The sequence below is a fragment of the Penicillium canescens genome, assembly GCF_028828765.1.
Source record: "Penicillium canescens strain IBT 15451 chromosome Unknown utg000010l_segment0_segment0, whole genome shotgun sequence".
Taxonomy (NCBI): Eukaryota; Fungi; Ascomycota; class Eurotiomycetes; order Eurotiales; family Aspergillaceae; genus Penicillium; species Penicillium canescens.
Window position 1 is genome coordinate 2735708 of NW_026703972.1, and position 26562 is coordinate 2762269.

General features: G+C 48.6%; 5 protein-coding genes across 5 annotated transcripts; 4 read left to right on the forward strand and 1 right to left on the reverse strand.

The window, feature by feature from the left end:
* Positions 1-8011: 8011 nt before the first annotated feature.
* On the forward strand, positions 8012-8764 carry N7446_012484 (uncharacterized protein; the record flags this gene model as incomplete). The annotated part of the gene is made up of 2 exons (XM_058521226.1): positions 8012-8650; positions 8708-8764. The coding sequence occupies 2 exons, from the start codon at positions 8012-8014 to the stop codon at positions 8762-8764; spliced, it is 696 nt and encodes a 231-aa protein (XP_058366592.1).
* A 119-nt stretch (positions 8765-8883) lies between these two features.
* Positions 8884-9237, reverse strand: N7446_012485 (uncharacterized protein; the record flags this gene model as incomplete). The annotated part of the gene is made up of 1 exon (XM_058521227.1): positions 8884-9237. One exon carries the CDS (start codon positions 9235-9237, stop codon positions 8884-8886), a length of 354 nt encoding a protein of 117 aa, XP_058366593.1.
* A 2745-nt stretch (positions 9238-11982) lies between these two features.
* N7446_012486 (necrosis-inducing factor-domain-containing protein) lies at positions 11983-12504 on the forward strand (the record flags this gene model as incomplete). Its single annotated transcript, XM_058521228.1, has 1 exon — positions 11983-12504. The coding sequence occupies one exon, from the start codon at positions 11983-11985 to the stop codon at positions 12502-12504; it is 522 nt and encodes a 173-aa protein (XP_058366594.1).
* Positions 12505-14100: 1596 nt separating this feature from the next.
* Positions 14101-15162, forward strand: N7446_012487 (DUF3431 domain-containing protein; the record flags this gene model as incomplete). Its single annotated transcript, XM_058521229.1, has 3 exons — positions 14101-14284; positions 14370-14514; positions 14561-15162. Exons 2-3 carry the CDS (start codon positions 14478-14480, stop codon positions 15160-15162), a joined length of 639 nt encoding a protein of 212 aa, XP_058366595.1. The 5' UTR covers positions 14101-14284; positions 14370-14477.
* A 9333-nt stretch (positions 15163-24495) lies between these two features.
* Positions 24496-25194, forward strand: N7446_012488 (uncharacterized protein; the record flags this gene model as incomplete). Its single annotated transcript, XM_058521230.1, has 1 exon — positions 24496-25194. One exon carries the CDS (start codon positions 24496-24498, stop codon positions 25192-25194), a length of 699 nt encoding a protein of 232 aa, XP_058366596.1.
* Positions 25195-26562: the final 1368 nt, after the last annotated feature.

The window sequence follows — 26562 nt, forward strand, 5'->3', positions numbered from 1 at the left end:
AAACTCCCGCGGCCTCCAACAAAATTGACGTTGATGTCTTTCTCGGCCAACAGCCTTTCGGTTATCTCGTCGCATGACGAGTAAGTCGACAGCCAAAGTGGCGTATTGCCATTTTTGTCTTTGCAGTTCACGTTGGCACGGGGGTGACTTAGGAGCAAATTGACCATTTCTAGGCGATCGCTTTGAATGGCGAGATGGAGTGGCGTGTAGCCATTCCGGTTATGGATGTCCAAATTCAGGCCCTTTTGTCCGAGAAGCCGTTTGACAACATCTACCGACCCATAGGATACTGCATGGTGAAGAGGTAGCTCAGCCTCCTGTGATGATTGGGTACCAAGAAACACCTCGGCCAACGGATCGTTTGAAAAAATCATTTCCATTACGGGTCTATTGAAGCGACATGCCCAGTCCCATGGCGAGTGGCCCGAATCATCCTGTAGATCAGGGTCGCTGCCTCTAGAAAGTAGCAGATGCACGAGCCCTATTCGGCCTGCGAAGGCTGCTAGGTGGAGCGCCGTTCGGCCGTGTTTGTGCTTGATGTCCACCTGGACGTTGGGTTGTTCTAGAACGCGCTTGACGGTGGAAAAAGTTCCGTAGTGGATGGCATACCACAGGGCGCTCTCCCGCGCTTGATTTTGAATGTTGATGTCTAGATCTCGACGATTGAGCAAGAGGTCACGCACAGCAGCGGAAGAGAATTTCAGCGCCCTCATTAAAGGAGTTTTGCCTCGGTAAAATGCATTGATGTTGGCGTTGTGCCGGAGCAAAACCTCCGCAAGACCAATGTTGTCGTATTTGACGGCCAGGTGCAACAGATTGCTGTTCTGAAATTTGATATTGTATTTCCAGATGCTGGGCTGCAGTCTAAAATCGAGGTCTTTGCATGATTTTGCGAGGGCAAATATGAGACAATCCACAGCAAAAGCTCGTTGGGCAGGTCTCTGATATTTGGCTGTAACGTATTAGCTCATCGGTAAACCCCGTAAGAACGAATTGAACAGACCATGATGGGACAGCGGATGGAGCAAACGAAATGTAGATAGGGGTGAGGTGAGAGATGTGAAAGTAGGATATGGGAGGCCTTTATATACTCACCTCAGCTAAATTCCGTGGTCAGCTAGGAGTGTAGTCTGTCACTCCGCTGAGAGGTGCGTAGCAATCACACGGCAGCATCAAAGCCTTGACAAACACGTTAAGGCGGAGTTGGAGAATCTCTGGAGTGTAGCTCCTGGGAACGCCAAAACTGTTCCTGGTAGTGTGTCGATGGCATGGGAACTGAATCTATCTCTGCGTACCCACATCTGCATCTAGCGCCATAAGAACAAATCACAACCTATCACGCACTTCGAAATTCATAGGCAACCCAGAACCTAACGCAGCATTTGTCGACTTCGCTGCCTACCGCAGTAGCCAATCTGTTCGCCAATGTATGGTCCCCACGATGGATAGTCAAATGTGCAGCTGATTGCAGCAGTGGTCTGGAATGATATCCCTTCATGCAGGCCACTGATTGGCTGTATACAGCGCATACTGCGTGTGAATGCATTCTTCGACGTACCGACTGTGTCAAGGAAGTGTTCCATGCCAGCCACGCAGCCATGTAGGTAAGGAGCCCACGCGATGGCATATAAAGCTGGCGAAGGAACGCCGCAGTGATTGCCCAACACCACCACAATCCGAAGCATTCTGCCTTTGATGACCACCTCAATGACTACCATGCTGCCTTGGAATCCGTTTCTTGTTTGTGAGATAGAGGTCAGCCCCAATGGCGGTCCTGGCTCTTGTTGCGGGACGACGAAAAAAGGCGAGCCGTGCAAAAACTCGATCAAAGTTGAAGACACCAAGATCGGCCATCAAAAGTTGACCACTCTCGCCAGAGAGCCATTTGACTTGTCATCGTTGCAGTCCAAGCTCTGTGATGTCGCCAGAGACTTCCTCTGCGCGAGATGGCACCGGCAACGGCAGGCCGACCAAGTTGGCCAGCAGTGGTATGAAGCCGCCGTCCGCAACCAGGCGCGAGTACCACATGGCTCCAGAATGGCTTCTCCGTCAGTCATTGTCCATCAGGGCCAGCGTCAGACATCGTCAGCCTCCAGGCGACGCCCTGCATCAGACAACACCCGGTCATCACCACCACCGGTGCCCCTGTCAACCAACCCCGAGCCAGTGCAGCCATTCAATCCATTTGTGACTTCTGCAACGCTGCGGACGAACAATGTTCCATGGCGCATTTCGCCGACCCGACCAGCCATCCTCTCATCGGCAACTAATATCCGGGCTGGTTTCCAAGAATTGACGCTCCAGAGTCTCACCTCGAGTGAAGAGGTCGACAGCGTCCACGTCGACAGCATCTACTGTGTGTTCTGCCAGACAGAGGATGAAGACCATGCGGACGAGAGCGTGATCTTGCACTGCGGTCAGTGCACATCGCTCTGTCATCTGTCGTGCGCCGAAGAATGGTTGGAAAAGCGAGATACAGGGTTTGGCACATCGTGCTGTGTGTGGTAAGTGTGGATGACCTTATTTCTGAGACGACCAAGATACTGATGACCGCAGCCGAAACGAAGGAGCCCTAGATGCCATCATTCGCCCCTTACGAATCCCCTCGTCGGATGCCGAGACATATTCCGTCCACACGGCAAGCGATCCATCTCCCACTGGTGGGCCCCGTCGCTCAGCCAGACTAGCAGGAACTCATCTACCGCGACAACCTTCCACCGCTGCACCGCTTCGCCGATCGGCACGACTCAATTCCACTCAGCGTAGGTGATCACAGGTTACAGCCGTTATAGCCGTGATATACAATTTTGAAGCAAATTAGCAAGAAATGAAATACCGATGGTTAAACTCCGAAGTACAACGCGACCGTTTCATCTCGTAAGTGCTGGACACCAATACACCATAGCCAGTAGCTATTGACTGCTTCGCTGATTCCGAAAATGTCTGAGCTCGAAACTGTAGTGGTAGATAAAAGTTCTGTTTTCATGATACCTAACGGCGGTGACCAAAGAAACAGAGGATTCATGAAGGCGGGGATTGCTGGCAGAAAAGCCGCAGGCAAGAGACTGACAAACTCTCGTGCTTGTTAACTTACTCTGGGAATCAAAATATTGACTCTGGGAACCTCAAAGCATATCCAGGAGCTGTCTATCCCCTAGGGGCCACAATTTAGCTCCTGTGGCTATTTCTAATCTTTAGGAAAATGAGACCTACCCCTGGGATCTTCACGTTAAGTTCCTGACTGAATACGAAACTGGCTCTGGGAATACATTGGCCAGATCTGGGAGTTATGACGCCCCTGGGACCCTTCCTTAGGGTCCTAGAGCCACTATACTGCCTTCCGAGATCGCCGAAAGCCCTCACAAAACACCCTCACCGGACCTACGCAAAATTCTGCGTCATTCGGTCACTCCTAGAAGACCGAGATATAGCTCCAGGAGCCACACCTACGCCTCCAAGAATCAACAAGTTGTCAACAGGAACGTGGCTTTGATTACTCGAGGTGACAGTATTAGACCCCAGAAGATATGTCGTGTTTCTTGGGGCTACGTGGCTCCTGGAAGTTGCTTTTCTGCTCCACCAAACGTTTCAGAGGCATCCGGGAGCAAGAGAACTCCCAGCACCAACACATGTGTTCCTAGCACTGATGGAACCGTCAACAGGAGCGTGACAGGTTTATTGCTAGTGATGATGAAGATGTGCATGTTTGTATCTGGATACTGCTATGTATATCTGTTTTGCTGTTTATACCGACAGCGACGGAAAATGTGCCTAAAACAAGGAAAAGCTTACTTTTTCCTAGACTTCAGCCGTGAAAAATATCAAGCCCAAGCAAATTGATATCAGACCAATCAGGCCTAGTAAGTATAGTCTCCCGCTTACTTCTGGAGGCAAAATTGGGTCAGCCTCTGTCTGGACACTAACTGGAGCGAACGGGGCGAACCGCCGAGACAAAACTCCTGCTGGTCCTATCCTTACGGAACGACCGACCACGTCAAAGCGCAACATCCTGACACGAAGTACGTTCGGTCTGGAAGAAAAGAGTTCTTCCGCTCATTCATATCAGTGTGATAGTGAGACAATGCAGCACTTTGACCCTGGGAGTTTTAAAAGCCTGGGGACCACAAACCAGACCATGGAGGATCTCGTAGGCGTAATTGGACTAGGCACAATCGTACCATTCTAAAGCTCCCTTTCTATGCAACATATCAAATAATGATTTTCCTTTTAACGCCACCATTCTTTAGCTCTTTGTCTGTCTGAGGTGGAATACAGGGAAGATCGAAATCAGTTTCACCACTAGCACAAAGAGATTCTCTCTCGAACCTGTCCCAAAACACGCCATACCTATTACTCTGCCCCTGAATCCCTTTCTTAGCAGTATTCCAGTACAGTCGTAAATGATAAATTAGAAATAGCTTCTGTATTAGACTCGTATGGTTTTTAAGGTGACTAGAACGTTACAACTTTATTGCAAACAAACCAAACTGATGGGGGACTTATTTCGTTAGCTGGCTATCTGGCAGGAAGTCGAGATGGCGAAGTATGACGGAAGAATAATTCCGTCAGTTCACCCTTGCTCAACCTCTGCTCAGTAAGCTGCGGATATCTAAGTAGTGCCCGTTGCAGGGGCCACAACACTACGTGCGGGTTTATCCATGGCATGTCGCAAGATGGCGAGCTTACTCTTTCCAGCTGGCTGGCTAGGCTCGGATCAAGCCGGTTCTGGGCGGCACAAGATCGTAGAAATCAAACAACTATCACGTCGTCTTGTGACTATCACTTCCTAGAGTTACAGGGCCTCAGACTCTTTGGTTCAAAGATAGAAACTATGTTGAGCGATATATGAAAATAGCAGTACAATTTTATTGTCCAATTCCTGCTCGCATGAAAATTTCTCTGCTTCAGCGAACTTGCCCTGATCACGGTATAGGATGCCGAGACATTGTACAGCGTTAAGGGTTGAAGTGTTGTCCGGCCCCAGCGCTTCCTCGTACCCAGCTATCGCCCGCATATACACCTGCTCGACTTCGTCCAACATGCCTTTGTCGCTATACAGCAAGCCGAGGCCGAGGCATTGCACGGCGTCAAGGGTTGAAGTGTGGCCCGGTCTTAGGGCGTTCTCGAACCCAGCTAGCCGTCGCATGTCGGTTCGCTCAGCAGGAGCAAGCTGAGTTTTGTTCTCGAGAAAAGAATGACTGCCATGGGAAGGTTAGAATACCCCCCAGATGACTAAGGTACTGTCGAGGAATGTGGAGTGGTAGATTAGCACTACTGTAAAGTTGATTTGACTCAGCGTGTGTCTCGATTTCTTTGTCTGGCCTAGAGATTTACGACACGGCAAGTCACCAGGGCTTTAACCCCTTTCAGTTAGTGCGTGAGGATACCTCAACGTCAATCATCTGATCTTGGGATTGGTTCCCCTGGCCTTTTCTAGACCCATCTATACGTAATCAGGAGGATCAACCGGTGAGAAAGGCCCTAGGTGCAGTGGGTGTGGGCATGGTGGCCACAAGACCAAGTCATGTACTCCGTAAATTCGCTAAATTAGGTTGAATTTTCATCCTGGCTGATGTGTTTTGAAGAAAAAAACATTAATGGGGTGGCTGACAGGCTTTACTGTGTGACCCGTTTACCTGTGAATTACGTTAAATGACAAGACGTTAGTCCAGAGTCGCAAAGAAGTAAGAATGAAGAAAACATCTAGCCGTGTCACGGGACGACCCCCCACCCTCGGGGTGTCCCTCAGCCAAATTGCAATTCTCAGCCATATTGCAAATTTCCTACTTTTTCAACTTTACGCGTATTCCTAGCCACCAAAAATGCCTAAAAAATCTCGTGATGAGGAGGCTATTCTAGCCAAGGCATTAGACGACTATAATATGCAAAAATTCTCTTCCCTACGTAAGGCTGCGGACCATTATCGCGTGTCGTACTCGAAGCTCCGCGGTCGCAAAATCGGACGGACATCTCTCTCCGATCGCCCTACCACCAATAATGCATTGAATTCGAATCAGGAAAATGCATTAATTAGCTGGATCGAATTGCTAAATTCTTGCTATACACCTCCAACTGCAAAAGACATTGAAACTGCCGCAAATCGCCTATTGAAAATAGCAGGTTCGGAGAGAGTTGTCGGCCCAATGTATAGCTATCGGCTTATACGTCGTCTACCTCCACACATCAAGCTTATTACCCAAAAACCAAAGGAATCTTTACGAATTCAAGCTGAGGACCCCGGGGTTATTAGCCATTGGTACGATAGGCTTGAGTGTCTCTACCGTGAGCATAGGTTTGAACCTCATGAGATCTACAATTGGGATGAAACCGGCTTCCAAAATGGCGAAGGACTCAACCAACATGTCGTCTCTACGCGTCAAACTGCTAGCATTGCTACTGGAGATCGAGGTGAAACTATTACTGGCATTGAATGTATTGCCGCTGATGGCTGGGTGATGTTTCCATGGTTTCTAGTCAAAGGCAGCGTCCACATGGAAGACTGGTATAGTGATATATCAACCTCTTCTTCGGCGTATAAAATCATCCATTTGACGTCTAGTGGCTGGACGGATAGTGAAACTGCCTACCGATTGCTCTGCTCGTTTCATGAAGCTACAAAAAACCGCGTACGACGCGGGCGACCGAGGCTTTTGCTAATGGATAATCATACGTCTCATACAACTATCGAATTCCTCGATTTTTGTAAGGAAAACTTGATCATTCCTTGGTATTTTATGCCTCACACGACTCATATATGTCAGCCCCTTGATGCTGAGGCTTTTTTAAGCCTAAAGCATGAGTTTAAAATGGCGAATACTGAAGTTATGGCGTGGGGTGGAAGGAATGAAAAATGCGACTTTTTCCGCAATATTGACGCCGTCCGACGCCACGCCTTAAAGTCCAAAACTATCCAAACCTCGTTCAAATCTACTGGTATCTGGCCACTAGATCCGACACAAGTTTTGGATAATTTGGGACAGTATTCGGATAAAGAGGTGCTACGCATGTACGACGAGCCGTCACCCGCCCGCGAATTCCCATGTTCAGCAACTAATTCCCCGCCTAATTCTTATCCGCGCATTGAAAAATTAGAGAATACGGTTTTCCCACTGCTTGATAGCCCGACTCCTGATTTACAAAAATTCGGGAGCATCTACGGCGCGCAATTGATGCCGGAAAATCGTCTCTATACAATGCGGAACTTGCTGAGATGAGCCTTGCGCGCGCCCTTAGCCATAAAACGCCTGGGAAAAAACCTACAAAACGCAAGCGATGGGTAAAGGGTGCTACAAAGAGTCCCCTTTCATCGATTTCAGGCAATAGGCTAGTACAGCGTAGGTCTGAGAAAGAAGATGAGTCGAAGCTTCGAGCTTGGCGGAAAGACGCAGAGAAAATGGCAGCTGATTTAGCGGCGAAGGAATTGGAGGAAACGCTTGAAAGTGAGGATAATGATACATTATTGGCTAATGAGGCTATTGATGGGCTTTATTTCATGGATCCTGGACCTTATACGTCTAAAAAATGAGCTAGAAGTTGAAGAAATTGAAAATTTGCAATATGGCTGAGAATTGCAATTTGGCTGAGGGACACCCCCTACCCGAAGGGTGGGGGGTCGTCCCGTGACACGGCTATAGCTTTACTCTACTAACTCGGTGGCTTTGAGGAATGGATCGCTCATCAGTTTGCCCCGGTGGAGCCCGCTAGGATTCGTAACCTTCAACTTCTCACCGGGGTCATTTTACCGGTCCCTTTTGCTAAGCTTCCCGGCTAAGGAACGTGCGCTCAAGGATCGGTCGGGCGTCCGGATTTGCTGCGAGGCTAAAAAGTCATCACAAGACTTCCCCCATTTCAGCCATGCTATACGGCGTACACAAGTTGTACCTAGAATTTACTATAAAAACAAGCCCGAATAAGTGCACACTTAGCTGGAAGTACGCATGTGTGTGTCCTCTTTTCCAACAACAATTCGCCCCAGTTTCCATCAGTCTCAAGGGCCTCACTACAGCACAAGATGTCCGGCGCTTACTCTCAAGCACGAATGCAGCACCAGATCTTCTCCAAACCACGCAAGCCTCTGAAATCTCCAGATCGCCTGGTCGCCTTGCGCCAAGACTACATCACTAACTCGAAAACAACCCTCGTCCTCCGTCCCCAAGGCGACGCCCAATCTGCGGTTGCATACAACGTAAAAGACCAAGACGGGCAGACGGTCTTCACCGCTAGTGGATGGAAATACAATAATGGCTCCTGTCGGGAGGTCCGCGATGCCACTGGGTTGCCTCTCTTTGAGCTCCACCGAAAGATCTCCCTCAAAATCACATGGTACATCACTCTGCCGGGAGATGACCGCGGAGTGACGTTGGCCACTTGCACTCCACGATTTGCACCCGCCTTTGGAAACTTTAACATCACCCTGAGAAATGCGGCTGCCTGTGACACAAAGTCGTTAGCTGGGAAGGAGCTCACCCTAGCGATAGAGCGGCATGGGCGCGTTCTGCAGAGCTTCGACGTGGTTGATGGTGATCGAAGGGTTGCTGAAGTGTGCGAAAGCGTACGCCACAACGACAGATTGGCGTTGACCGCTGGTGCACGGAGGGGTTATCGGCCTGCCCTGGATATCGTCGTCGCTCCTGGGGTCGATATAGCTTTGGTAGGTTTTTATATAAGAATCGCCAAGATTCGCTACAAGTGCTGACTTAACCTTCAGATTGTGGTCATTGCCATCATCGCCTCCGATAGCGTCTTTGGTTCCGAATCCGGCTGAGGTCAACTTATATTGTGGCTATGATATCTGTTCTAGCTTCCTTCTTGACAAGCTGTTGTTCCTGTTTAGATAAAGTATTTCCAACTAGGCACACTTGCATCCATCTATAGTACGCATATTTATACCTCTGCTTCAGTCTGCTGTTTATGTTCCCAGCGTAACTGCTCAATATCATTCTCTTCAAACATGAAATTCCAGTTTGTTTCGTAACCCGTCAGTCGGTGTTTGTGTTCCCCCGGCAAATTCTTCTTCGAACTCTTGCTCCCAACATGCTGCAGTACACTAGGAGTCAATGCCCAACGTATCTCTTTGTTCTCATCAGAGTAGCTTTCCGTAAGCATGTCGACGTACCCAATTCTCTTAGACTCGTACCAGGATACCAAATCTCCGATGCGGGCCTGTGAAAAGACGAACCCCTGAGAGCAGCAGCCGAACTTGGGCATCGCGTGCACTCCGGCAGGCATCGGGAGCATTGTGATCCGCCCAGCAGCAAAGAAGAGGATGATCAGGAGAGGAGTAATGACGAATGCGAGGAGGGGAATTATTTTGTTTGGAAGGTATGCAGCCGTAGCCGGGCGACAGTGGCAGATAGCCGTTGCTATGGCCACCACTCCCAGTGCGGAAAGGAGAGAAGACAAGAGGTAGGTGGGCCATTCTTCCGAGTTCCATCCAAGGAATTATTCAGTGTAGAAGAGTCAAAGGTATAACCCTACTAAAAGATTGATTCATTAGTCCATCATTTCTCCACAGTGCAATTTCCATCGTCATGAGTAGGAAATGGTGCCATGCTTACACTTGTCTACACTTTCTTCGATGGTCTGTTGTTCAGCAACAGACAGAGCGTTTTTAGTCCGATGATACCAGCCATCAAGAGCAATAACATCATCCTCAAGCATCACAGTGTATGACGTATTACTGTAACGGATTCGCACACTCCGAGGAGGTAGGTATAGTCTAACAGGCCCTTTTCGCGGGCAATGGCCTTCGCCTCCGGGATTTGCAAATTGCGGATGTGCTCTACATCCACAGATGGGGGTCGTAGATAAGACCCTTGTCGGCGAGGGCATGAAGCCACGGCTCCACGTACGCCGGATGCTCTGCTGGATTCGAGTGTGCGATCAGGACGATCAGGTATAATATCCTCTCTCTGCCGCCGTATGGCCCTCTAGCACTGACCCTACCGCGCCTTGGAGATAATTTGTACCCTTCCGTGCCACCGAAGTAATCCCCACACATATCGTGGGATGAGCAGATACTTTGGTCTGAAAATGGAGGGGAAGGGTATTATTGTTGGATGTTCTAGGAAGACGTTGGCTTGCTCTCCACGCAGGACTAAGTAGGCGGGCTCGTAAGCCTTGTCTTCTGCGAAAAAAGCCGATGTTGGATCACGCCAACATCGGGTGCGGGCCCAATCTATTGCGAGCCCGAAGAGAAGGGCAAAGGCCAATAGCAGACGGTATATGGGCAAGTTGAGGAACGCAAGGCCAGGTCTCAAAAGGTTCCTTGGTAGAAGCATTTGGAGCGTCTGTCAGACAAGATGTCGTGGCCCAGGAAGCAGTTGACAGCTGACGGCGCCTCTAAAGCAATCAAGTCTGGTTGCATGGACCAAATGTCTCATTTCAGCCTATAACTCTCCAGGCGTCATGGTACAGCGGTTGGGTTGGTTTGAATCCGGGTCCGGTTGGGTTCTGGAGAAGCCTATGCTAGGTGATCCCCCCAGGATAGTCAAATTCCTCGGTATTGGCTAAAGGCGTTACTCGCCTTATGGTGGAGCATTAGAATATTATAGGGGTCACTTGCCCTCTTAAACGGCTTTAGGGAGAAATCGTGGCCTGGGATAGACAGAATCCCCCACGATTCCGATTCTTTTCTTTCCTTTCTTCGGCTTTGATACTTTCGTCCCTAGTACCGAACTGACTCTGTCTTTTCGTCTGAGTTGTAACAATGGCAGGGCATAGTTATCTGAACTGTGGGAGAATCGGTTAATAATGAAGGTCCGTAAGGTTAGGAGACCTCGGCGGTGTATAGTACTCCATCAGACCTTCCGACACTGAACCTACCTTACCTATATTAGGATTAGGACGTAAGAGGCATTGGAAGCTAGACGGTGAGACTTTACGGCTTGTACGGAAGTTCATTTAGCAGTCAAGCCACCAAATAACTCAGTCTACTTGGTCCTAAGCGACTAGGTACAAGCTTCCCACCATGCGCCAATCTCGTGGGTGGCCAGGCACTAAACCAGTTGGCAAAGAAGGCCCTAGCGAGATGCAAGGCTGCTCTTCCCTCAATGTTGAATGGATTCTCACTTCCAAACATTTTTTGACAGACGAGAACATCTTGCCATTTACCTATAGTCATGCAAAATCACAATTAAGAGAATGTCTACGCACTATTATGTCAAGATGTTAAGCATAGAAGCTCATCTAATCTAACGTACTGGTGTCTGGGGCACGTATCAGTTTCCAAAACAAATAGCAGCTTCAATGTCCACTGCAACGCACAGCCCCCGACACATCGGACCTTTGGGACTTTCTATGAACATTGGCTTGCTCTTAGCTGCGCAAGTGCAGATTCTTTGACCCTAGTCAATATTACTGTACGTATGCATAAGTTACAGCACAGGCAGAGTGACTAACATGGACTACTCCCACCGCTCATAGGAAAAGTCTACAATCGGACCCTTTATTACTCTACGAACTAATAGCTAGGAGCTTGCAAAATTGTCGCCTGCTACGATTGCACAGGCGTCTGTAAATTCAGGTACTGTACCCAGCACATTAAGGACTGTACAGCACTCAGCACTCAGCACACGTCCACTAACGACTTATAAAGAAGACTCTACGCCCGTGGAACGCGGTCTTTCTCCTAAAAAACGAGCTAGAGCTAGTAAATACCAATACGACCGACACCCCGATTACTGACGCCCTTGTCAAGTAGCATTCGGTGTGATATGGGAATAGTCTAGCTACATGGACAGGCTCATTCCGGTTCACTAGCTCGATGATATTAGTATGATCGGGTCAGTGGCCGAGGTTGCATCTCAAGCCCAGCCTGCTAAGCCCCGTACATCTTATCCTGTGCAGTTCAGAATATCACTGAATTGCCTTGGATGAATGTTATAAATAGTACTATGGATCCCCCCATCTCGTCTCCAACCTATCCATCGAGCATCGTCTTCCTCATATCAATTTCACTGTACCTCGAAAGTCTCCTTCACAATGCGCGTTTCAATCGCCGCTATCTTTGCCGCTGGCCTCGCCCTTACGCAAGGTGCTCCCGTTGATCCGAATGCCACCGTCTACTTGACCCCTGATGCTGAGAAGGCTATAACCGGCCAATCTCCGAACCCTAACGTCGTCTTTTCGGTGCTGGAAGCAAACAACATGGTCAATGACTGTGGCGACTCTACCTTCATAAACCAGTCCTCAGGCGGCTCTCCGCTTATAAGCGACTGCCAGCAGATAACCAGGAACATTGCCAATGGTGGTACCTGGGAAGTCGAGGACTTTGGTGGACAGCACCAGCTTGTCCAATATGGCACCTGTGCCTTTGGGGTCACTGGTGACAAATCCATCAACGGATTTTACGTCGGCAACTCCGACATCATCGACCTGATCAATTCGTCCATCAGCTTATTTGCATGGGAAGGGTTAGTTGGGGCCAAGGGCGTGATGGGTTGCCAATCACTCACCGGGTTGGTGGGCGGTGCTACTGTTACTTGGGGATTATACCATACCTAGGCTTCATCCAGTCGGAGATGAAAGCTCGTATATGATGTTGTCAAAACATGGAGCGGTAACTTACCGTTAGGATAGGGTTGGTGTAGCACCATGTACCTTAGCCATCTGGAGGTTTTTCCAACCTTCCCTTGGCAGTCATTCTTTTCTCGAATCAATCAACCTTGCCCTGAAACGAAGGAAGGTAGTGAAAGGGTATACTACCTCTACAGTAACTGCAGAGCTGCAAATTTGGACTTAGAAGGAATTCAATCTTGAAAAAAATCATTCACACCGGGTATTTTGAGGCCCGGGTGGTTCCTGGGAAGGGGAAGGCGGCGGCTGCTCTACCCTGAATTTGGCCCCTATGAGAGAGCCGTGCTTTCCTTCGTGGGATAATTATTAGCTTGACACTAGACTCATATGATTTCTGCGTCCAATTTCTGCCAGCGCTAGCGTAGAAGAATAGAAGTTGTGATATGAGGTTGGTGCAGATCAGCAACAAAGCCGCACCACCGGAATTAATTCCGATTTGTCTATACAAAGAACCAGGTTGATTTTAAATCAACTTGATCCTCTTGTCATATATATAGCCTCATGTTTCCTTCTCAATGAACAATCAATTAATTCCTCTGAATTACAACAGAAGGACATCTCCGCATCACCAGACATAAAACCCGCCTGGACACGATTACACAGATCTATCACATGGCTGGCTTTATGGCATTCGATATATGTCCAACGTGGACAGCGAGCCACAAAGGCCGGGGGTCGCTCGTTCTATATCTATGGGTGCCTTAAAGCATTTCAGGGGTTGTAGTACGGACTTTGGGATCACATCCTGGCTATCGTGGCGGAGATATACGTATGTCACCAAATCTACAAACAAGGATAGTCGACTCTTAGCCACAAAACGCCTGGAAAAAGGCCAAAAAGCAAGCGATGGGTACAGTAAAGGGAGCCACGAAAATCTCCCTTTCATCAAATTTTCAGGTAATAGACTAGTACAGCATAGGTGTGAGAAAGAAGAGTAGTCGAAGCTTCGCGCTTGGCGGAAAGACGCAGTGGAAATGGCCGCCGATTTAGCGGCTAAGGAATTGGAGGAAACACCTGAAAATACATTATTAATAATGAGGCTATTGATGGGCTTTATTTCATGGATCCTGGACCTTATACGGCTAGGAAATGAGCTTGAAGTTGAAGAAATTGAGAATTTGCATTATGGCTGAGGGACAGTGGTCCCCCTACCCGCGAGGGTGGGGGGTCGTCCCGTGACGCAGCTATTTGGAAAATGGCTCAACCGTTTGAGAGCTGCCTGACCCTGGTTGTCGGTCGCCTAATTTTCGTTTCTGGAACCTAAGGCCTTTAGCGACGATTGTCTGTCTGATGCTTCGGCGAGGACGAGATCGTGCGTTGTCAGCTCGTATTCTGCCGTTCGAAGGAAGCCGGACGTTCTCTGGGGCGAGGTTTAGGGGTTTTCTTGCCTTCCCATTGGACCGGATGACTTGAGCTAGCCTGTGCAGATAGCCTGCATCTGCCTCCAAGCTAATTAATGAGGGATGCTAAGCGCAAGTCAGAAAAGAAATCTTTCTCTTCCTCTTCATCATGCCTGTCGCGCAGGAAAACTCCATCATGAAGAGTGGAATCCTCGATCGAAGCAGACACAGATCTCACAGCCATAGTCATCGGAGGCACATCGGAAGATCCTTAGCCTCACGCATCAGGCACCTGCCTTTTACATCGGGATGTTTAATCATTGTGATCGCATTTCTTTTGATAACGGGATTTCTCAATTATCCTACTGGTTTGTCCCCCGCGATGGCCATTTTGGATTGAAAGATGTTTTTTATTCCATTGTTATGGGACGCTAATCAGGATGGTATCATTAGCCGACAGGGTAGGGCGTAAAAAAGCGCAATTTGAGCTGATTCAGAGGACCAAGAACTATAACGCTCATTCCACGAATGTAGGCGTCGTTATACCAAAAATACGCTCAGATGACGTGCGGTGGCTTTGGACATACCTCAAGCAACAGTACGTGACAGCTATGGCTTGTTCCTCAGACGTGCTAACAAGGAAGCCGTTCTCAGTAATGACACCACTGCTTTTATTTACTCCACTGACAAACGGCCCGAACTGGATCTACATCTTGCACATTCTCGTCGCGGTCGCGAAGTCTCCGCGTACCTCTCCTACGTTATCGACTACTATGACAACCTACCCCCATACTCCATCTTCATTCACGCGGACGAGAAGCAACGACACAATGACTTGTTCGGGCCCAAGACAAGTACAATACTGCAAAACCTGCGCCCCGAAGCCGTGGAAGCAAAGGGATACCTGAACCTGCGCTGTATGCATTCTCCGGGCTGTCCAAGTCACGTGTCGCCAAACAACCCTACGAAATCCGACATTAAAGCCGGCGATGCCCGGGCACACTTCGCACGAATATATCGGGAGCTCTTTGGAATGAACGTGGTAGTTCCGGATCTGATTGGGGCACCCTGTTGTGCTCAGTTTGCGGTAAGTCGAAACCAAATTCGGCGACGACCAAAGAGCGATTATGTTCACATGATGGGTTGGGTGGATGGGGCAAGTGCGCGGCTAATAGATAGTTATGCCGTTGGTTGGGTTTTTGAAAGCCTATGGCATGTGGTGTTTGGTATGGAAGCAATTGAGTGAGTGGTTCATCTTCCGGGAAACAATGCTTTTGCTTACCGGAGTACTCACCACATCCAGCTGTCCTAGTTATGAACAATGTCGTTGCGATAACTACGGATGGTGCGGACCTCTGGCTTCCGGAATGGTTTTGACACCAATCAGACCAGGAGACATGAACCAGACTATTGAGATATTGGCTCAGCGAGCCTGAGGCCTCAACATCTCTGAATTCATGCGCAACGACCATATAGGGCTTATTAGATGTTTTCTACCGTGGAACTCTTGCAGGTCCGTCGCACTCTCGCTTATTGTATTTTTACTACTACAAATAGCTGTAGAAGTACCTCTTCAGGAAGTCAGAATTAAAACACCTCATTTTCAATGACAAAAACTTCTTCCCAAGAGAACCTCCATAGTCAGATCTTTCAACAGTGTTTGTTGAAACTTGGGATGTCTAATGGTAGGAGATGAATAAAGCATGCAAACAGTCTATTCCAGAGAGGTGTTTAAGTCTGATCTTCCATAGTATGAAAGATCTGCTATATATACGGTCGCACGAGTACTGAACTGGGAGGTGTCAATGCTGACCTAAAGAGATGTGAGGCATCTGAATTGATGCATCATACGATGGACCTTGCATCCATCTCAACAGTGTCAATGGTTGGTGAAAGTGCCTCATATTAGTGGCTTACTGGTGATGAACGGTCCAGGAAATATATTGTTGAGATTCATGGTGCACCAGGCATGGATATCATGATCAGCATTGGACCTACCAACGAGAGTATAGTTCAGATAGGGTCTCTTTCTCAAAGAGAAAGAGACCAGACTTAAACACCTCTCTGGAATAGACTGTTTGCATACTTTATTCATCTTCTGCCGTTAGACATCCTGAATTTCAACATATATATTCAATCACAACGCATTTGCCACATTCGTTTGAGAGCTCAGAAATCCCAAAAGTAAATAGAGTAAAATCTAAGGACTGAAAAAGAAAATCGAAAAAACAAGGTATCCATCTCAACCATGATCATGAGTTCAAAAGTTGACTCTCGTCAACAAGGACGACCAAGCGTCAACGGGTTGACGGGTTGAGTACCCGCGCCCGCGCGACCGCAGCCTGACGCTTCCTGTAGCCTAGACGGACAGAACCACACACAGCTCAGACAATCAACACTCGAGCGAGGCCAGAAAATTTTCATCTTAAAGAAGATGATAATGTGAGCGCTCTCGGTAAAATCAAAGAATGCACAGCTTCCATTGCCTCAGTATTAAGACCGTAGATTCAACAGTGAGCCAACGTTTCTTAACCGACTCACTTTGACTCATTCTCTACTTGACTCTAGTGTTTTCTCGGTGAGCATTTAAAATCACACCGAGAAATTCGCTGCAAATAGTTGCGGTATATGTTACAACAGGCCTCACTTAGGATAGACATCGTGTTCAACGTTTGCTCTCTAGTAGAGCCCGTGTGCTACAGGAGCCGAGAACCTATAAATACGTCCTCTTCCCCCAGCAATTTGTTCTCCATTACCATCACTTGGCTATGCAGAGTCGAGCAGGTCTTCGATTCCTGATAAGTTCTTCCCTTTGACCTACTGGAATTTCACTGTATTGACATCTACAGTTACATCGTGGACCGACAAGCTAGAAAGTGCTTGTGAGACGCGACGACCACCAGGTCCACTATGTCACTCATGCCAGCCGATCAAAGAAGCAGATTTGGGTTAGCTAGTCAAAGTACCTATGCGAACATCTGTCCACCATAGCAGCCGACCACTGTCCGCTCCTGAATATACCGATGCAGAAGAGCGGTCGAGGTAAGTCTGTCTCCGCGCGACCCTATCCGAGACTAGACTGAATTCAAAGACGGTGCGAAACAAAGATCCATGCATTCCATCCAATATACACCAGCCACGGTGCCCTTTCCCGTGTCGTCTTTCAGAACATGTGAGTCAAGCATTGCTTCGCCGATCGACAAGCTGACGATGGACAGGAAACCGTTGACAGCGCACCAGACCGAGTCCGAACCAGCTCTCCGTCAGTGCTCCGCGCAGGGTCATGGCTTACACGCCATTTCTGGCCCTATCACTTCAAACCATGCAACATGTCCTATGTGAAATACTTCAAACTAAGGCCGCGGGCAAACAGCAGGATGCATAAGCCCCAGACGTTCGTTGTGCACGACGAGGTGAGTGCAATATCACGCCTCCTGCTGCGCCGGGTCCGATGATTTGTGCCAACTCTGTGCCGGAAACACAAACACCACTGACATCTCTATGCCATTGCAGGAGCAGCCAGCCCATCGCCAACCGCGACAATTCTTGTGGCGAGTAACCTATTCCCGCCGAGTCAGATAAGACCCAGGGCCCGACGCGCCATCGCGTCTTCCCCTTCCTCACCGCCTTCACACCATGAACAGTGGAGTGCCTCAACCTCTCGCTGTTTGCACGAAGCTGTCTCCTAATACAACTGTACAAATTTTTGTCACACGTGAGTTCGTCATGCGCCTTTGCCGTGTTGTGAACTTGTCGGTTCATCCAGCGCGACTTCTCGAAGCGACAGCCGGAGAGTGTGACGAACCTGGATACAACATGGCATATTGGTGACTGTGTCGCAGAACCGATTTGGCAGTGATCTTGTTGGTAAGCAGGTATGATCACGAATCTTGTTGATTATCTGTCTCAAGCATACACTCGGATTTTTCATGAACGGCGTAAAGTACAGCACCTTGTCCAACTGAATCAACACTTGCTGACTCGGGTCTCACCTCAGGAAGACGCCGTCAGATTCCCATCACCCGAATGCAAAGCGAGCAAATCTCTTATCTGCTCGGCCTCCCCTACACCAATTCCATCTATGCTTTGTTTCTTCCACATGACTACTGGTGGTATCGACGAGTCGCTACCTCGACCTTCTCCCAGTCGATTTGGTTCATCAGATCATGCGTTGGTATGCCTACCTGATGCAGACCCAATGGAGCGCATAGCAGTGTCTGTCTCCCGGCATTTAGACCCTCTCATGGAATGGCCTACTTGCGGCTTGGATCCCTGGCGTCCTGTGGGTGACCATCCTTGTCGTCAGATGGCATCTAGCGTCTTTCGAGCCTGAAACCCCTAAGAAACCGGGAGAAGCCAATGCTTTGTCTAGCTAGAGCCATATTTTCGTACTGGCGAGGTTGTTAGTCGGGACTGCTTGCATGGAGAAGGTGAGGCAAATGTCCCGTCATTTCTACCCGAATCAACTAACAATAGCCAGTCAGCTTCAAATCGATGGACAAGACCGAGGATGGCCAAACGATTGAGAGGACCCATGACCCAAGAACCACGCCTGATAGAGTCCCCCTGATTCCTCTTCCTCTCCTTGTTGCTCAGCTTATCGACATATTCGAGCGAGCGGGAACCACTCGGACATACACGGAGCTGCATGCTATCAGGATTGTTTGCTTTTCCCTGTTAGACAGAAGCTTGGCGATTTCATTCCTATGCCTGTGTTTTTCTATCCAAGCCCGAGCACTACGTGCAAAGCCCATACACCTTGAATGTCACAGCAGCTGGATGTCAGTCAAGTTATCCAGTATCCTTCATCCATTGAGACCATCGTCTAACATATCGCAATTGGAGGCGCAAGCACGTCTTGCCAGCAAATCACCGATTCCTCTACGTCTCTGAGCTCACTGTGCTTTGACCATCTATGATGTATTTCTCAGCGCCCAAGACGATATCTGGCATATCACTGTTGAGCAATTCACCATGAAGGTGGGTTTGATATCTGTAACAGCACCACGAGAGCCCTCGGGTTGTAGGACCTCTGAATATCCCGTACAGCCTAACTGAATTATCTACCCCAGTAAGCGCTCATGTTATATTTGCTTGGGGAGGATTTGAGCGGATGCCTGCTAGGGTCACACGTGGATGAGAACACCCCTGTACAAATCACCAGGTCCCGAGCGCTGATTGGGGAGAGTGTCTTGCCAGTTCTGATTCAGATGGCTCGTTGGGCCCCGATCAGAAATCAATCATGCTATATCAGCAGCGGAGCATGATTTATTGCATGTAGTGGGGAATATGCCTCACGGAAAGTAACGACCGTTTCTTCATCGCTGTAGTGGACTTCTACGAAAGACTGGTTCAATTTACTGGCGGGATATTATTCACAGAATTGCGACGGCTCCTACATGTAGAAGGAGCGGATCAGATATTCCAGAGCCAAAGCTACCAATGACATGTTGACCTCGAGAGAACGAAACTCTCACTCTCGTGGTCGCTCTATGATGTAGGCATTCTAGTGTAGAATAGGTTCGAGTGACTAGCAATAGTCATCTCAAGCAATTTCTTTGGCGACGCAAGAAACTGAACTGAGCCTATCACATAAGCATCTTGAATTGAACCCATGATCAGATTTTCTAGACACATCGCATGGGTCTACACTTCGTATTTCTGATCTTGAGTGTACAGTATATTGCGTGATCAGAGTTGCACAATTCTTGAATTGGATCATCTCAATTGAGTTGGAGGCCGTAGTCAAGACGTGACCAACAGGGATCAAAATTGCTTTGCAGGATCAAAAAAAGAGCAATAAAAGTTTCTATGATGTGGGGGACATGGCAAGAGAGACCGCGTTGCCTCTGTGAGACGGTGACCAGTACTCCCTTTACGGAGGTTAATAGGGATCACGAGTGCAATAACCCAGAATCCAATATAATTGGGCAATCTGTATACCGCCTCCTTTTCCGCCCGTATTTTATATCCTGTTCGCCCTACCTTAATTAGGTTAGCCACTATGGCGAGGAACAGACTTACAGTGACTGGACATAAGTTTCTACACTGTCTGGCCCCATCCCCTGATTATATAATATACTGCCAGTCAAAAACCTCCATGAATTCATACTATGGAATCTAATACGGTGTATACCGCCTCTGGCTCCCAATAATAGCTTCCATCCGCTGCGGAATCGTCTCAAGGAAATGCTCCCATCCTAGGTTTGCGTCGCTTACTATTTTTTAGCATGGTTCTATACTACGCGCTTTAGGTAGGCGGTATAAATCAATAGAGACGGTGAGCTGGCCGGGGTGTAGAAACTAATGTCCAGTCACTGTAGTTCTAGGTCGGAATAACGTAATCCACGGGCGAGTGAAACACACGGGCGTGTGAAATACCCCAAAACTCCATACTAAATGCGATAAATAACAACTTCATATCTCCAAAAATATAGCTCTTTCGGATAGCATATAAAGCTCGTATAACCTAAATAGCATTTGTGACCTAGTGGTGCAGCATAGAAAGTTTAAGAAATAGGAGATATATATATATTGATGTCTCAATATCAAAACTACGCTGTATTTTATGGTAAAGTGTCGAAATAATGGTCTGACTAGCTCAAAATCTAGATATATTATTGCTCTTGCTTGGAAAACTGTTGTTTCAAATTTTAACAAGAATAAAAACCGCTAGTGGTTGAGATATAGAGGAATCAAAATATGGCATTCAATATGGTATTTTGCGGTGTTTCACTCGCCCGTAGATTACGTTACTAAATCTCCGACTCAGTAGTTACGCTAGTGTAGTGTGTATATAAGACCGTATGACCAGGTAGCCGGCAATCCTTTCTATTGATTTTAACACAGTATAATTCCTACTATTTTGGGCTCGTATGAATAACCTCTATTTTTACCATGCCACGCCCTCCAATTAACCTAGAGTCTTATAGGGAGGAGATTACTCTCTTATATTCTCAGAATACACCTATTGCCAATATCCAGACCATCATACAAAGCTACGGCGTCAATATCTCACTTCGCACGCTCAAAACTCGCCTTTCTTCCTGGGGCCTGCGACGCGAACTACCCAGCCAAAATGAAGCTTTGCACGCTCGCCTTCTCACGCTAGTTACCGAAGCCGGTTTATCTCCTAAAGAGACACTCGAAGTGCTACAAAAGGAGGGATTCCAGGTCTCTGAACCTACACTTAAAAGGTTACGAAAACAGCTTGGAATTCAGCTTCGTACAGACTGCCCGCTTCAGAGGCAGCAGCAGCGGCTCGAAATCGAGGTTATCTTGACCGAGGAGCTTGGGATTGGCGATGCCGAAGGTTATGGGCGTCGCGTTCTCTATCACCACCTTCGCCGTCATGGTTTTCTTTTCCCACAGCACCGAGTATTCGAAGTCTACCGCTCCCTTCGCCCTGACTCACTCCTCCGCCGATCATACGATCTCCAGCGCTCCCGCGGCGAGTATTGGTGCCCTGGGCCGAATTTCGTGTGGCATGTGGATGGTTATATGAAGCTAGCGCAGTTCGGAGTTGAGGTTTATGCCGCTATTGATGGGTACTCTCGGTATATTCTCTGGATATACGTGGGAATTAGTTCTCGTACAGCAGTGAGCGTTCTCTCTCAGTTTCTTGACACCATCGCCGACCTCTGCTACCAACCGGAGATTATTCGGTCTGACCTCGGCTCGGAGACATCCCTAATTGGGGATGCACAATGGGCGCTGCGGCAGGTTTTCGATCCAGAGGCTGCCCATGGAGACTGTTTCTGGCTAGGACGAAGTACAGATAACCAGAGAATAGAGGCTTGGTGGGCGCAGTTATCTAAGTCATGTACTTTCCTCTATTACCAGTATTTCCGGGAGCTCCAGGAACAAGGTAAGTTATCCTGCCCACTATCCGCTGCTGCCGCTAATCCTCTATAGGTCTCTTCTCCGGCTCTATCCCTGAGCAAGTCGCCCTTCTTGCGGTCTATATGCCTACACTCCGCCGGGTTATTAGCGAGTACGCTAAGACCTGGAATATTCATAATATCCGAAAGCAAAAGTCACGGCCGAACGCTGTTACCGGGAAGCCCTTTATGAATTATTTTAATGCATCTAAGCCCGATTACCAGCGTGCAGTTGATCCTATGCTGCTTCGCGAGCTACAGGAGGACGTCCGGGACTGGGATAAAGATGAATATTTACCCCTTGACGTCCTGGCTTGGTGCCACCAGCAGCTTCAGGAGATTGGAGCCGAGCTTTATGGGCCTGGGAATGACTTCAATCCTGAGGACCCCCGTCTCGTGCGCCAGTGGAAGTTAGTCATCCTTACCGTGCAGAATATCTCGAACTCCGCCGCCGTGCCCTTCTCCATGACCAATTGGATGAGTATCCAGTGCTCCGCCTCACTACAAAACCCCTCGGCGCGTGGGATTGGGAGCCTGGAGAGGCACAGGAAAGCTAATTTTCAGCGCCGCTATACAGCATCTCGGCCCAATATCCAAACACAGGCCGATCAGCGAGTGCCATAGCGCTCTTAGGATTTTAGGATAGCCAATTAGTATCTAGGAAGAAGGGGATCGACGGAGGTAATTCGATATATAAACTTTCTTACGTATATATGTCTCAACGCCAAAACACGAGGTTATCACGGCGCTATACTTCCGGCTCTATCCGGATTACCATACGAAACTAATAGGGGAAGGCGCCGACGCTAAATAAGCCTATCCGTGGATTCGTTGTGGTAAGATATCCATGCCTCAGTTCGTCATAAAGTCTTAACTGAGTACTAATTTTACTAGGGGATTTCGTTCTGTTCCAAGCTGACTCGGCTCCCTCCTATGTTCACATTATTTTTGTACCTGATATTCTTCCTCGAAAAACATCCTATTTGTGTTTTTATGGCGCACTACCGCGATACTCAGTCCCACGATACTGGGGAAGATGTTTTTACTTATCCTCCTGTCTCCACTGCCCAGATTACTTCCCCTACGTATAGCACGAGAACTCCTATACAGAATTTATCCTCTTCGGCTAGGGCGACCCTTTACGAGAGAAGCCTAATTACCCCTGAACCACGCTTCCAGGCCTTATCGGGGACGACAAATGAGATCCGGCAGCGCCAGATCCAACAGCGATCGATTCAGCGCCAATTTATTGGTGGGAGAAGCTCCGGAGGTGGCCGCCTCGGCCGAGGGCGACTTCAAGTCCCTACAGCGCCAGCGACAGTCTCATTAATCGTCCACTGCTATCTCTATTGGTGCTTAGCATCGGGAAAGCCAGATAGGCTTGAAAAGCTAAGTATGGAGAGATCCCGCAGCTAAGAGAGATATACTAACTTGTCTCGTTATGAGTAGCTACAGTTACTCCAATCCTTACGCCGGGTACTATTAGTAGCTTCGTCGATTTCATCGAAAACGAGCTTCTAGTAGAGCTCGACCCTGAGGATTACACACGTGAGGAGGGAGATACATTTCGATTTGCAACTGCAGTTAAAAATAAAAAGGAGCCTTGGTTCCTAGGCATGCGGGAAGATCATGAACAGCTTCCTCACAGACTTCTGTACGAAATTTACCAAGATCAAGGATAGTTATGAGGTCTTCCTGATTATCAAGAGGAAAAGACCGGAACCGGTGACGATAAAGCTTGAAGCTGAAGCTCCTGTGGCAGCAGGAGCTCCAGCGCCATCTCCTCCGCCGTCAGAGGCATCTATCCCATCATCTCTCCCATCACTAGGAGCAATTATCAGGTCATTATCACCGCAGAGAGCTGTGGAGGCCACTCCGCCACCAGCACCACCGGCACCGCTGCCGCAGCGGCGAAAGCGAGCTCGTGTGCCGCCAGGGATCTCTCCACCACGTACCCGGCGGAGATACCAGCTGCGAGAGTCGGATATGGAGAGAATGACTGAGTCAGGGCCTGTTTCGGAGATCTGGAGGGCAAGCAGGGGGTAATTAGCATAAGACAGAGATGGCGGAGTGGAAGGACTTGGAGAGTATATGTCATTTCGCGTTATTTTTCGATTTTGAGACTCAATCAACTTCAATTTGCGTGTCTTGACTAGTCAGAAAGAGGAGACAGGTGCTTGTTTAGCGAAAACATGTTATTTGGAAGAATTCAGCTTGTTTTAGTGCCTTATAGGCAGGGAAGGGTAGGAAGACGAGTTGGCCGACGTTAGGTCTATTTGTGAGCGCTGGATAGACTAAAGCCTAATTGGGCATAGACGACGTTACTTCGTATTACGCTAGGTTTAATAAGGCTAGACTGGTACCAGCATAACTATTCTCACTACCTCTAAGTCGGCCAAGCGGGAATTCTGCCCGACAAAAGCCACCATTTGTCATTCTTGCACTCGTGATCCCTATTAACCTCCGTAGTCGTTCTCATTCTCTTCCCCAGTTTTCCTCAGAAGCTCAACATACCTGTTCAGCACCCATACGAGAACACACTCTAGCATTGCATCTTTGTCTACGTGCTGCACTGGACAAGCCGTCTTCGCCTCACGGTTAGAGAAAATACCATATCCGGGCACTAAGCCAAGGACTCAACGATTTCCCCGGGTCAGGGGGAATCACTACCTCGGCCATTTTCGTCCACATCAGCAACCATGGTCATCGAAGACTCCAAGAGAACCCCATGGCGTCGAATGTGCGACAACATGGCTGACTTCATTGAGAGAAATTTGGAGACGGACGGGTTCCGTTACTGGGGTATCACCATGTACCGAACCACCTACAAGAGCGACGCGGACTGGGCGAAATTCCTCGATCGGTTCATGGGCAGTGTCCGCACAGAACTGGAAAGCGACGATGGGCTCGACATGTTGGATTCCTTTCGGCCTGTTGTGATGGAAGACGCGCGCCGCTTTGACGGGGCCACGCCTGATCAAATACGGGACGCTTTCAAGGAGTGGGCGAGGGTGGCTTGCGAGACGGAGCAAGGGGTGCCATACAAACGTGCAGAGTGGGCGTACTCGGCCCGATATCGGCTGTGTATCATGGTTGACGAGGAGGCGTTACAGTCTGTGCTGGATATACCGACCGAGGACTTGGAAGCGTATAATACTACTGGATTTGTGATTCTGATCAATGGGAGGTGGCCCCCAGAGTGGGACCCCGAAGAGTTGGCTGCAGGAGGGGGGCCAGACGATGGACACGAGCCAGTGTACGGCTGTATGTTGGACGAGGTTGGCTGGATGAAGGTTCGATATGGTGAGGCGCAGACTGGAGCCTCCTCACGCATGACTGATGATGGGGATTGGAGCGTTGAGTATCGACGGCCACCGGCCATTGGTTTTCACTTTTGAGCGGAGACCGGTCCCAACGCCCGAGCGATGTATTTTCTGGACAAGAATCCATGTATATTACTGATCATTCTTTACCTCTACTGTAACTAATATTTTCTTTCCCTGCTATTCTGGTCTTGGTGTCACGGCGAGTAACGAGGGGAACAGCAAAGGCGGCAAATATAGAACCTGGTCCTAAGCTGGAGTCTTCATCACAGCATGCGACGCGCTCGTCTCGAAAAATTCGGCGCCCAGAAGAGCAGCCTGGGGGGCAGCAGAAGGGTAAAGGACGGCCAGGCAAATCAAAAGCGTCTAGTGTTGGATATACGCCACGTCGGTCAAAGCGATTACGAGCCCAGTGATTTGTGGCCTTGGGGGGTGATTCTTTTTGTTCGTATATTTGGATGCATTTCAAGGGTTGATTGTAGACCTTATCTCGGAAGCATTTCTAGCTTAGCAATGATACTATTTCCAGACTATCGTTTACTTTGAATAGCTACGAACAGTAACTTGCATTCTGACGGCGTTCAAAGATACATATTACGGAATGATAGTAAGGCGATTGGGTCGAGTCAGGCTACGTAGTAACAATGGCCTTAGGCCCTTCTATGAAGCTCTCCCTTACCCATTCATTCCTGGCTTCGGGGCAGAAAAGAACAACTTCCATCCCTCCCGGAAGGAGCACGAGCATGAGAGGTTACCCACCTGCTTTTCTCTTTGAATGATCAAACCGGTCTTGTCTTTAACATGCGCCGGAGTTAGACGAGTCGCATATCCCTGGTCGAAGGCTCTGGCATCATGAACAGTGAGAGAGCGCAAGGACGTAGCGTTAAATCGTAGAAAGCTCTCCAGAAAGGCCAGCTCCATATGCATTGAGCACAGTGATAGCTCGCGTAAATTCAGACTTACGCGGCGTAGTAGTGCCAAAGCCATCCCACTTTCGACAAGCCGCAGGCATGGGGCGTATCCAACCAGCTCAGTGAGAGCAGTCGTCAAAGAGTCCCAATGGAAGCTCTGCCATGGATAATCATTGCGAGGTTCGAGACAGGTGAGCTGAATGACCTTTAAAGTCAATTTGCGGCCCTTGAGGGCAGCCAATAACAGCTGAATATGGTGCTCATAAGACCTCGGTTGTGTCATACCAAACATCTTGTGGTAATACCTCTCCCAATCCTCGTGGCCCTTCGTGTCACGAAATACCAATACCAAATCTTTCAAGTTAAAGAGGAGATTAAAAGCAAGGTTCATCAAAGTTGAATCTCTTCCTGCTTCTATGATCTCTTGTTGCTCAGCACATGTCCGTCTTATCGTCTTATAAACACGCGTGTATGAAGGGTGATCGCCTGGAATGTATTCCAGTTCATCCCAGTTCTCACGACCGTACACGTC